This window comes from Asparagus officinalis, chromosome 8, assembly GCF_001876935.1.
Source record: "Asparagus officinalis chromosome 8, Aspof.V1, whole genome shotgun sequence".
Classification (NCBI taxonomy): Eukaryota; Viridiplantae; Streptophyta; class Magnoliopsida; order Asparagales; family Asparagaceae; genus Asparagus; species Asparagus officinalis.
Window position 1 is genome coordinate 13228605 of NC_033801.1, and position 12677 is coordinate 13241281.

Sequence of the window (12677 nt, forward strand, 5' to 3'; positions counted from 1 at the left end):
ACAAATTAACAATAATATTGCATATGGTATAAACAATGCGTAGAGATGAGTTATAATGGTTGTGTATATATAATGCATTTGGGCAAACAAAAAGATGCAAACTATTTTAAAAAGGCATTAAATAGAATGGAAGTTCAATAGTGCTATCTTTTTCTCTATCGAAAATCAATTAAAATAACCAGCGTTTTAGTTTTTGGTGCTTTTTAAAGATGAATTGTGAATCAGTCTGCTACCCATTCGCAAAAAAAAGATAACCAACACATAATTGAAACAGTCTAACTGGGTTTAATTCTTACATTAAAACAATTAAGAATCCACTTATTGTTTATTAATTGTTTAAGAGTTGAAATTTCTTACAGAATACAAATTAAACATAAACACACTGAACCGAAGCCTTAAACGTCACTAGTATAATAAAATATAGCCGATACAACTTCTAACATAGATAGAGGTTTCGACCAAAGAAAGACTTCACACGTAATTAAGCCTCCTGTTGCTTGCTCAAACCACAGAAAGCATCAAGCTGAGGGTTTGCTTTCTGGCCCTCCTCAGTGAAGCAGTAGCGTACGTAGCTGCCGAAGTCGTAAGGCTTGAAGAGCGGCGGGTGGTCAGCGTCGATGAGCTCAGGCGGGGCTTGGATCACGACATCGTCGTTGGGGATGGAGAAGAGGATTGAGGAGTACCTCATCACGCTGCCGCCCATCACTACACGGTGCATCGGGGAGTACACTCGGCCGTTGGTCCATGCCTATTTCCAAATTAATTTATCATGAAACAAATCGTTAATATATGACCTGCCTGCAAACAAAATCTCAAAAGGTATCATGTATCAGGGGCCTAAATATTAAGCAACTTTATAAGAAATTTGAAACATTAATTTTTATAACACATGATAGATGCATGGGCAAACCATGTTGAGATTTTTCCAAATTTTATTCCTGAATGGTTGATCTATATCAGATCACATCTAATAGTTTGGATTTTCAATTTTGGAATCCAATATTTTAATTTGGGCTGATAGTACTCAAATGTTGAATATTATTAATTAATAGTAGCTAGCTTGTTTCAACTCATTTTACTAATTAGGCTACCAAAAGATATACCATGCTAGCAATAAGACTCAAATTTGTTAGTCCTGTAAGTGAATTTCACTACTCCCATCTTCTGACATCTCTTGCTAAATAAGTTGACAGTGCATATCTATCATGTTACTACTACTTTAAATAATATTCTATTTTTTTCCCTAACATAATAATACGATAGGTTGAATAGGGGCTGCAGTACTGATGTTAACGAGTTCAGTGCTGCACATCTATCTCCAACACACTAGTTAGAAACTTATGATATTGAGATTGGTAAAAGAGTCAGAAAAAATATTAATAAATCTGAATTAAAAAAATAGATTAACTTCTTCAATTAATCCTATTTGTATTAAAAAAAGAGAAAGTATATTGTAGACAAGATCTATGACACTTACAGTCTTAATGTTCACCAAATATATGTTAGTCATTGGATCCATGCACGAATATCAAGATCCAACGATCCAACAATTGACATTCATTTGGGGCACATTAAATGCTATGGACAAGAGACCATTTAATACTCTCTCTTAGAAAAGGTGCAAAAGATCCATACCCGAAGGGCATCACCAGCGATAACAATGACAGAGTTAGGTGAAGGCACCGCAGGATACCATTCCCCATCCTCCGTCTCTATTTCAAGCCCATCCACCTGATTTTGGCAAATTATGGATGTTGTGTTTTTGTCGCGATGAGGATTCAAGCCAAGCTTCTTCTCCTCCTCCTCGCCCGGAGGACCATACTCTGAAACTTTGAGCAAGTATTTGTGCAAGTTCATTTGTGAATCGTAGTATTTCTCCACTTTCATACTCTCAAACACCATCTTTATCACCGCTTGGTCTAACTCCGCTAACCGTTTTGAGTAAGCGTGCACTGTCTCACTGTCGAATAGGAATACACAAAATTAAAAATGTAATATTAGTTTTTCTCTAATGAAACATGATTTAACTTATAGAAAGCAATGGCAAAAAAAAAATGTTGATGTGTACGTATGGGTTATGCATGCTTGCTTGATTAAAAAAATGCAATCCAAGCGAAAACTTGTGATCAGTTTAGCAAAGCAGAGATAAACCGGTTTAGTTTGAAATTGGTTTAATTATAAATCAGGATAGGGGGTGGGTCATCTCTGAAACGCTTTATAACCAAAATTTGGCCTAAAAGTCCGTTGTTAATTATATATTCAGTAGTACTTTTCTTCTCTTAGCTTATATATTAGCACTTACGATCCTCCTTGAGGTTGGCATTTTTTAAGGATAAAAATAGGTAATTTCCTCGTCCTACCGAATTAAGAGATAATAAATGCTAATAAACTAGTTGAGCGCTAATAAATGGTACTAAAGATGAAGTGAAGCTACCCCTTGCAGTTGAACCAAAAAAGAGGTTTTCTAATAAATGGTACTAAAGATGAAGTGAAGCTATCCCATGCAGTTGAACCAAAAAAGAGGTTTTTGCCTATAGAAAAATAATAATTGTGCTACAAGTTTATACTATTATTGTACTATCACTAACAAATGTGTAGGGTTCTTTCTCAGAAATTACCAAGAAAAATTATGAGTCATTATGGGCTCTAATTTTTTTGTTTACAGGAGGACAAAAGTAGTATTAGTTTTGTAGTACAATACTCGTCACTACTCTTTTGCCTATATGCTCCAGTTGTATCCCTCTTATAGATTTGCCCTCCAAATATGCATATTATAGGAAATTTATACCCCCTGCTGTTTAAGACGGCTAAAATTCATGGTGTTGAATTGACAATGAGCAGATTTGTGTATATAACCTAAAATATATTTTTGAAGGGACAGGGGGTACATTTGTTGGCGCATGTGGTTAAATCTGGAATAATACAGATATATTACAGCTAAAACTGAATAGAAAACTGAAGTGCGGTAATTTAAAATTTTTCAACTCAGCTGTTGTGCGTTTGTAAAACGATGTGCTTAAAGTATTATTTGACCTACTCCGGTGCAAGGATCCCAAGGCCAAATTGCTTCAAGGAACAGCAGTCCAGTACTCTGGTATGCACCGACCCAGTACTGTCAATATCTCATCGATCATCTATAAGGCAAAGATCCCCTTGATCTATCAGACAAAGATCTTCTCGATCTATCAGGCAAAGATCTCCTCGATCTATAAGACCTTCTCGGTCTAGACACTGTTCCTACGAGCACTAGCTATTCTAGAACATATATATCTGTATATATTGATTGTTGTTTTTGAAATAAATTTTTCTTAAAGATTTGGGGTCTATTAATAGTGTTTGAAAAAATACAATTTAGTAATAAAATATTATTACTTTACTATGTATGTGGGGCCCACACTCTTATTTTTCTTTAGTGGGGCCCACCACTTTTTATATTTTTCACATTTGCCTAACTCTTTTGACAATTAATGAGAACATGGGCTGATGTTTGTTTATTAAAAACTAATATCTAACAATCCCTCACAAGTTTTTAAACTAGTGTCGTGTAACGGTGTCGTCGTTTCAATCATTGTGCATAAGGAAAATGTCGCAAGGACTTGAATCCCCTTTTGACCAACTGAATAAAAAATAGATGTATGGTGTCGCAGAGACTTGAACCGGCACATGTCTAAAAATACAACAATCACACAAGATCAAACCTATCTGTGGTAGTTTTCACTTAGAACTACATTTGCCTTTATCTTTGCCTTTGCCTTTGCCTTTGCACATTTATGACCCTGTGCATATTCTGGTTTCTGCTAGGGCTCTAGGTATCTTTTCACAAGACACCATAGGAGACGGTCAAATCTCCACCCATGCATATGTGAGTTCTTTAGGCATGTTTCCTATCAAACATCCCGCATCCGAAATGCTTTAAACTCATTAAGGCTTAAGAGCTACCCTCTCCTATGATAGAATTCTAGGTGAGTCCTTTAGGTGTGTTTCCTATCTAACACCCGTATCCGAAATGCTTTGGACCCATTAAGGCTTAACAGCCATCCCCTTTACATGATAGGATTCTAGGTGAAAAGATCAAAGTTTTACTTGGGTAGTTCAGCCAGGTAAGGATAGTATTAGAGGTTGATCAAAGATTAATTAAGTATCTCGTTCCTTGCGGAGCGCGTTACGCAGCCCCCAAACCTTGAACCATTTATCTTGTTATTAGTAGCATAAGCTTTGAACTAATAACTTGATATAAATGGTAAGTATTTGTAAGACTACCAACTTTTACAAATCTTACTGACTTTTGAACCAATTATCTTATTATTAGTAGCATAAGCTTTGAACTAATAATTTAATAAACATGGTAAGTATTTGTAAGACTTACAAAACTTTGAGACCCATTCCAACAGACGTCCTTTCGACTATGTCCTTTTTCAGACCCTTAGGCAAAGGATCAGCCATATTTTCTGAAGATCGGACGTCAATCACAGAGATGACTCCTTGACAAATGAGCTCTCTCAAATAGCCATGCTTCAGACGAATGGTCCGCTTCTTTCCATTGAACAACGAGTTCGCTGCCACAGCACTCGTCGCTTAATTATCACAATAGATAGTAATTACGCATTGTAATTTCATCAATGGAAGGTCTCAGAGAAAACAACTGAGCCATTCAACTTCATCTCCAGCAGCACAGAGTGAGAAGAACTCAGATTCTATTGATGACTGTGCAATCATGGTCTGCTTCTTTGACTTCCACGAGACTGTAGCTCCACCAATAGTGAAGACAAAACCTCCAGTAGACTTGCACTCATCTGGTTCTGAGCATCAGCTCGCATCTGAATAGCCTTCGATTATACCTGAATATCCATTATAGAATAGGCCCAGACCTGTAGTTTCTTTCAAGTATCTCATCAATCTCTGGATAGCATCCCAATGAATTTTTCCAGGATTACTTGTGAACCTACTAAGCATTCCTATAGCGAATGCTATATCTGGTCTTGTGCAGCTCATCATGTACATAAGACTCCCAATCATCTTTGAGTACCTTAGCTTCTCTACTGGTCTTCCAGTGTTCGGTCGAAGCTTCTTGTTGTAATCGTATGGTACTGATAGTTTTGACAAGTCGTTGTAGCCATACTTTCTTAGCATGCTCTCGACATAATAACATTGGGACAATCCAATACCCTCTTCAGAGTATATGATTTTGATTCCGAGAATCATGTTCGTAGTTTCAAGGTCCTTCATGCTAAACTATACTGAAAGAAATTTTTTAGTAGATATTACTATCTCCAAATCACTCCCAATGATGAGCATATCATCCACGTAGAGGCAAATGACCACCACCTTTCCTTCAGTGACCTTGATGTATAGGCACTTGTCAGATTCACTGACTTGATACCCATTATTATGAACAACGCCATCGAACTTCTCATGTTAGAGTTTTGGTGCCTGCTTAAGTCCATATAATGACTTAACAAGTTTACAAACCTTACTAGGTGGAGCATCAAGTCCTTCTGGTTTCTCCATGTAGATTTCTTCTGTGAGATCTCCATTAAGAAAGGCAGTCTTCACATCCATCTGATGTATGACGAACCTTTTAATCGCCGTCCATGCGATAAGCCCTCTGATGGTAGTGATCCTTCAAACCGGTGTATAGATATCAAAGAAATCTATACATTCTTTCTAAGAGAATCCTTTTGCCACCAGTCTTGCTTTGTACTTTTCAATAGTACCATCAGGACGGAGCTTCTTCTTGAAGATCCACTTGTAACTGATAGGCCTTGCACCTTCAGGTACATCCACCAACTCCCAAGTGTGATTTTAGATCAATGAATCCATCTCACCATCTGTAGTTTCTTTCCACAGAAGAAAGTCTGTTGACTGCATTGCTTCTTAAAAAGTCTGTGGATCTCCTTCCACATTATAGGTGATGAAGTCATCTCCAAAATCTTTCTGTCTTCTGACGCGCTTGGAAAATGGTTTGATAACTCCTTTATCATTGACTGGCTCCTCTTATGCATATGATGTACTAGCATTCTCTGCTACATCTTTGAGCAATAAGCCTTTATGTTTGATAAACTTATCCTCAAAGAATTCTGCATCCCGAGCTTCAATGATGGAGTTGGTTCTAAGGTCCAAAAACCTACACGCATTGCTATCTCCAGCAAAGCTAAGAAACACACACTTGTTTGTCTTTGGCCCAAGTTTAGGCCTTCTAATATTTGGAATTCGAACATATGCGAGACACCCCCACACTTTGAGATTATTCAAAGAATCTAGATATCCCAACCATAACTGATGAGGAGTATTATCAGTTTTGGAATAGGGTACTCTGTTTAGAATCCAGTTTGCCATTAGTAAAGCCCATCCCCAATAGCAGGTAGGTAAACCAGATGTGATTAGCATCGCCATCTCGGTCAATGTACGATTCTTCCTTTCTGCAATCCTATTAAATTGCGGAGAATACGTGACAGTAGTTTCAGCAATGATTCCATGCTCCTTGAAGTATGCTTCCGTCTCCTTAGATCGGTATTCTCCTCCTTTATTGCTCCTGAGTCTTTTCACCTGCAGTCCAAGCTGCTTCTCCACTCGAGTCTGAAACTCGACAAATTTGCTAAATGCTTCATCTTTAGATTTTAGCAGGTAAACATGGTAGAAGTGAGAATGGTCATCAATGAAGGTGACGAAGTACTTTTTGCAGCCACGAGTGACTAAGCTCTTGAAGTCACAAGTATCTGAATGAATCAGATCCAACAGTTTGGTGCTCCTCGTGACACTTGAAAATGGCTTCCTCGTCAGCTTTGCTTGCGTGCAAACTTCACACTTCTCAGGTTTATTACCTCTATATTTTGGAAGTAATCCTAACTTCTCCATGCTGGATAATTTTCTATAATTTATATGTCCCAACCTATTGTGTCATAATACAGAGGAGTAAGCAGAAGATGATACTTTATTTACAATAGGGTTGGGTGCACTCGTACTGATTTTATACATGCCATCAGTACGATATTCATTACGAAAATATATTTTCTTGAAAGATAATACAACCTTTCCTCCCTAGAAATTCAGCCTCATGCCTGCATCACACAGCATACTTCCAGAGACTAAGTTTTTAGCAATTGAGGAAACGTGTTTCACATCATTCAATGTGAGAGTCTTTCGTGAAGAAAGAGTCGACACCACAGTCCCAGTTCCAAGAACAGGAACCACAGAGCGATTAGCCATTGATACGTTCTATTTGGTAGTAACATAAGAAGAGAACATATCTCTATTGGAGCATACATGACAAGTAGCATTTGTATCTAACCACCAACTAGAGATGTTGCTTGGAGTTGTTACCTGGAAGAGCATAGCCACACAATGCTTGCTTGATTAAAAAAATGCAATCCAAGCGAAAACTTGTGATCAGTTTAGCAAAGCAGAGATAAACCGGTTTAGTTTGAAATTGGTTTAATTATAAATCAGGATAGGGGGTGGGTCATCTCTGAAACGCTTTATAACCAAAATTTGGCCTAAAAGTCCGTTGTTAATTATATATTCAGTAGTACTTTTCTTCTCTTAGCTTATATATTAGCACTTACGATCCTCCTTGAGGTTGGCATTTTTTAAGGATAAAAATAGGTAATTTCCTCGTCCTACCGAATTAAGAGATAATAAATGCTAATAAACTAGTTGAGCGCTAATAAATGGTACTAAAGATGAAGTGAAGCTACCCCTTGCAGTTGAACCAAAAAAGAGGTTTTCTAATAAATGGTACTAAAGATGAAGTGAAGCTATCCCATGCAGTTGAACCAAAAAAGAGGTTTTTGCCTATAGAAAAATAATAATTGTGCTACAAGTTTATACTATTATTGTACTATCACTAACAAATGTGTAGGGTTCTTTCTCAGAAATTACCAAGAAAAATTATGAGTCATTATGGGCTCTAATTTTTTTGTTTACAGGAGGACAAAAGTAGTATTAGTTTTGTAGTACAATACTCGTCACTACTCTTTTGCCTATATGCTCCAGTTGTATCCTTCTTATAGATTTGCCCTCCAAATATGCATATTATAGGAAATTTATACCCCCTGCTGTTTAAGACGGCTAAAATTCATGGTGTTGAATTGACAATGAGCAGATTTGTGTATATAACCTAAAAAATATTTTTGAAGGGACAGGGGGTACATTCATCATCAATTTTAATCCTTATGTTATATTGTGACTCAAATTACTAATCTCGAACCCAGTTCTTTGATTGGCCTGCTTGAATGGCCGAGACTTATTAGCGTAGCTAATTAATGTCGTACGAAGCTTGGATTAGTTAATATTAAGTTGTTGGTTATTAGAATTCTAAAATCGGTATACTATCCTAAAGCATCTTAGCTCCCATGTCAAAATAGCAATCCATGCACATGGGTGTGTTATTATTCGAATTCTCATTGGATGAGAACTAAGGGAGATAAAGGCTTTTGGAATTTGTTGAGATAGCAAGTTCAAGTAACAAAAGGATTTCTATGCAACTTTATATTTCGGAGTAGCTGTGAATAAATAGAGCAGAGAACATTTTCGAGATCAATACATCAAAACAGAGAACAGTGTTCTCTTTGATGCCGCAAGAGATAATTTGGCTTTTCGGTAGCTCTCTGTTGCTCTAATTAATTAGAGATTGAGAGAGAGATTGATTGAGATTATTGGGGTGTTATTTGGGATTGAGTGATTGAGAGATTCCACTTAGTATTCCTCTTAATTTAGTAAAGTCATTCTCCTCCTTCACTCATGGACATCGACTTAGGCTACAAGTCGAATCACGTATATCTTTGTGTTCATGTGTTCTTGATATTTTTCGTGCTTCCATGTGATTGATATTAGTTTAACATAGGGATTTGTCATAACACCTTCTGCAGTTCAAAATTTAATGGTGTTAATTGAGAGGGGGTATATCAACTCAATATTAAAGAAGGTAACGATAAATTAGCAAATATTCAGATTTCCAAAAAAAAAAAAAGCTAGGGAAGGAATACCTGAAGTTGGGATTTCCCTCAGGCCACATTATACTTGTAAACGCCTGAGCTCCCTCAGGATCCTCAGCATTCATAATGCCGAGGCTCTCATACGCCAAATTAGGAATCTGACCAATATAACCATAGAAGGGCTTGTCCGAATAATTCCTAAGCTTAGTCTCTAACGGGAGTCTAAACAAATCCTTGATCAAACTATCCAAGACTGAGCTACGTAGCTCACTACTAAGCTTGGGGTACACTGCCTCAAAGCATCCGTACGCTGTCAAGGCCTCCATCACTTCATCCCGGACCACGGACCACGCTCCGGCCCCCGGACTACCCGTGTCGACGCCGGAGAAGTCGATCTTGGGGAGTTTGGTGGTCGAGGGTGCATCGGATCCCATTGTTAATTTCTTTCCTTGTGATTTGAATAAGAAGTTTGGGTGAGGCTTGGTAGATTTATAACAGAGGTTTTCGTGTGTGTTGGGAGTCTGTTGCAATGGAAAAAAAATAAAAAAAATGGAGCCACGACTTGAAATGGGCTATGACATGTGATGACTAAAATAATGTAACGTTACCCACGAGCTAATAAACAATGCGATGTGATACAAGTATGTTCGAAGGGTTAGAGAGAAAATTGGTATCGTAATCTAGTAGAGCTTAATTGAATAGTTCTGGAATTTGAGAAAATCATTTACTTCTCTCCCACATCACGAGAAATAAATTGAAAGGATTAATTACATTCAATTACATTGAGCTACGGTAAATCTGCGTATTTATATGGGTGATCATGATATCACTCATCGTAACTGCACAGGTGATCCTAAGATTTGTTCATTATTATTTGTTGGGCGAAGAGTCATGCCCTCACGTCGCGGAAGTGATATCATCTGAGAGATAGCACCAACTTTTGTTGTCAGGAAAGCACAAACCAACCTCTATATTCCCGTTTCTCAAAGGAAACAAGAATAGAAAGTTAAATATCTCAACAAAGTGAAATATACACTCTTCCTCTCATCAGTTCTAGGACTGAATTGTCGAGGGAACCTACAAGCAATAGCCAACACCCAGAAAATAGTAAATACACGAGATTTACGTAGTTCGGCAAACTTGCCTACGTCCACGGGAGGGATGAGGGGAGATTCCACTATGAGAAGAACACCGACGACTTGTACAACCCACAAGCTCGTCTCAAAGAAAAGGGATCTGATTTTTACCCTAAAGAAATTAACCTCTCTTTTGTAAAATCTCTCTTTTCTCTCCTCAAGATCTATTTTCTAGCCGCCAGAAACAAACCCGAGTTTTCTCCTCTGCCGAGTAAACAACCCTCACGTCTCTGCTTTTTTTTTTTCTTTTGTAGCTGAGTAAGCCCCACACGAAACCCTAAGGAAGTTGAGTATTTATAGAGATTTGATCTCGGGTGGGCCCCGCCGAACTCAGCCCGTTGTCTCGCGTGGGCGCTGGATTATCTCCTCACACGCTAAAAAAGAAGCTCACGCGGCACGTGGGTGGCCCTGAACCCCACTTACAATTCTCCACCTCGTATATCATTTGATAAACCTTAAATTATGGATGAATACCAGAAGAACACCGCGAACATCACCAGAGAGATCTCCATTGGCCAAACCAGGCCAAACCAGATCATATCAGCTGCGCCACTATACCGCGGCTGCCTACATACCCTTCACCTGAATCAAGCTAATCATAGTTCTGCTATTGTTCTCCATCGTAGTCTCCACCTCACCCTATCACCGCCCCAAAGGGCCATGCCTTCTTGGGCAAATCAACACGGGCTGATATGAAGCAAGTTCAAATATTGCTTAAACTTGTTACCTGTGACCATATTGGTTAACATGTCTGCAGGATTCTCATTCGTATGCACTTTCATGAGAGAAATATCACCTTCCTCTATGACATCCCGCACAAAATGATACCTGACATCGATATGCTTCGTACGAGCATGATGAACTTGATTCTTCGCCAAGTGAATTCCACTCTGACTATCGCACCACAAGTTCACGTTCTGCTACTCAATCCCCAAATAGTCTAGAAGACCCTATAACCACAATGATTCTTTCACTCCCTCTGCCATGACAATGTACTTGGCGTCTGTAGTAAAAAGTGGCACTGTAGCCTGCAACATTGATCGCCAATTAACTAGAGCTCCATATATCCTGAATACATAACCAGTAACAGATAGCCGTCTATCTAGATCGCCCGCATAATTATAGTCAACAAACTCATCAATCTGACATGTATCTCTACCAAAACACAGACCCGTATCCGCGGAACTTTTAAGTACCTCAGGACCTATTTCACTGCTTCCTAGTGCACCTTTCCCAGATTCTCCATGAACCTGCTGACCACACTAACCGCCTGTGAAATATCTGAAAGTGTACACATCATGACGTACATCAAACTGCCAACTGTACTAGCATAAGGAACACATTCCATGTGTGTCTTATTTTCCACTATAGTGGAAGATTGTTTACCTAAAAGCCTGAAGTGTGGAGCCAATGGAGTCACCATCGACTTTGCACTTTGCATCCTAAACCTTACGATCACCCGTTCTATGTAGTCCTTCTGACTCAAGAACAATCGCCGATTTGTCCGCTCTCTTCTAATCTCCATATCCAGTATTTTCTTAGCAACGTCTCTGTCCTTCATCTCAAACTCTTTACCAAGTTGAGATTTTAGCCTATCTATCTCCACCCTGCTCTTCGAAGCAATAAGCATGTCATCCACATATAAAAAAAGATAGATACAATCACCTCCACGAAGCTTTCGAATGTAAATACAACAATCATAATCGCTTCAGGAAAACCCATGCTTTAGCATGAAGGAGTCAAATCGCTTGTACAACTGCCGAGGAGATTGCTTTAATCCATAGAGTGACTTTCTCAAGTGACACACATAATTCTCCTTATCCTCAACCTTATAGCACTCAGGTTGATGCATGCAGATCTCTTCATCCAAGTCTCTGTGCAAGAAGGTCGTCTTTACATCGAGTTGTTCTAACTCAAGATCACTATGAGCAACAATACTCAATAGCACCCGAATAGAAGTGTGTTTCACCACTGGAGAAAATATCTTATTGTAATCCACACCCTCTCTTTGTGTAAACCCTTTAGCCACTCCCAAGGTATCAAGCCGCTCATAGTTCATCCAAATGGCCATCAACGGCCTTAACAATCTCGAATGTGCAATAAGTCTCGACAATGATCAAACTTATTGCTCGGAACTACCTTAGTGAGCATATCCACCGGATTATCCTTCGTGTGGACCTTCACAATCTCCACATCGCCATCTTCAAGAACATCTCGAACGAAGTGATAACGAACATCAATGTGCTTCGTCCTCGCATAAAAAACCTGATTCTTCATCAAATAAATAGCACTCATGCTATCATAATAAATAATAACGAATCGCTGCGAAACACCAAGTTCCTCCAAAAGTCCCCGAAGCTAAATAGCCTCCTTCACAGCCTCTGTAATCACCATATACTCTGCTTCCGTTATTGATAAAGCCACCGTAGACTATAAGGTGCATCTCCAAGCGCTCTGGTCAAAGTGAATACATACCCCATCGTAGACCGATGCATATTCAAATCTCCAGCATAATCTGAAGCAACATAGTCAATGCACAACTACCCACCTCTAGTGTCCTACTCAAAAACTAAACCAACATTGAAAGTACCTTGAATGTACCTCAAAA

The 12677-nt window shown here is 38.6% G+C and overlaps 1 protein-coding gene across 1 annotated transcript; it reads right to left on the minus strand.

The window, feature by feature from the left end:
* Nucleotides 293-9449, minus strand: LOC109822313 (probable 2-oxoglutarate-dependent dioxygenase AOP1). The gene is made up of 3 exons (XM_020388498.1): nucleotides 8985-9449; nucleotides 1636-1960; nucleotides 293-748 (listed from the first exon to the last, which is right to left on the minus strand). Exons 1-3 carry the CDS (start codon nucleotides 9365-9367, stop codon nucleotides 482-484), a joined length of 975 nt encoding a protein of 324 aa, XP_020244087.1. The 5' UTR covers nucleotides 9368-9449; the 3' UTR covers nucleotides 293-481.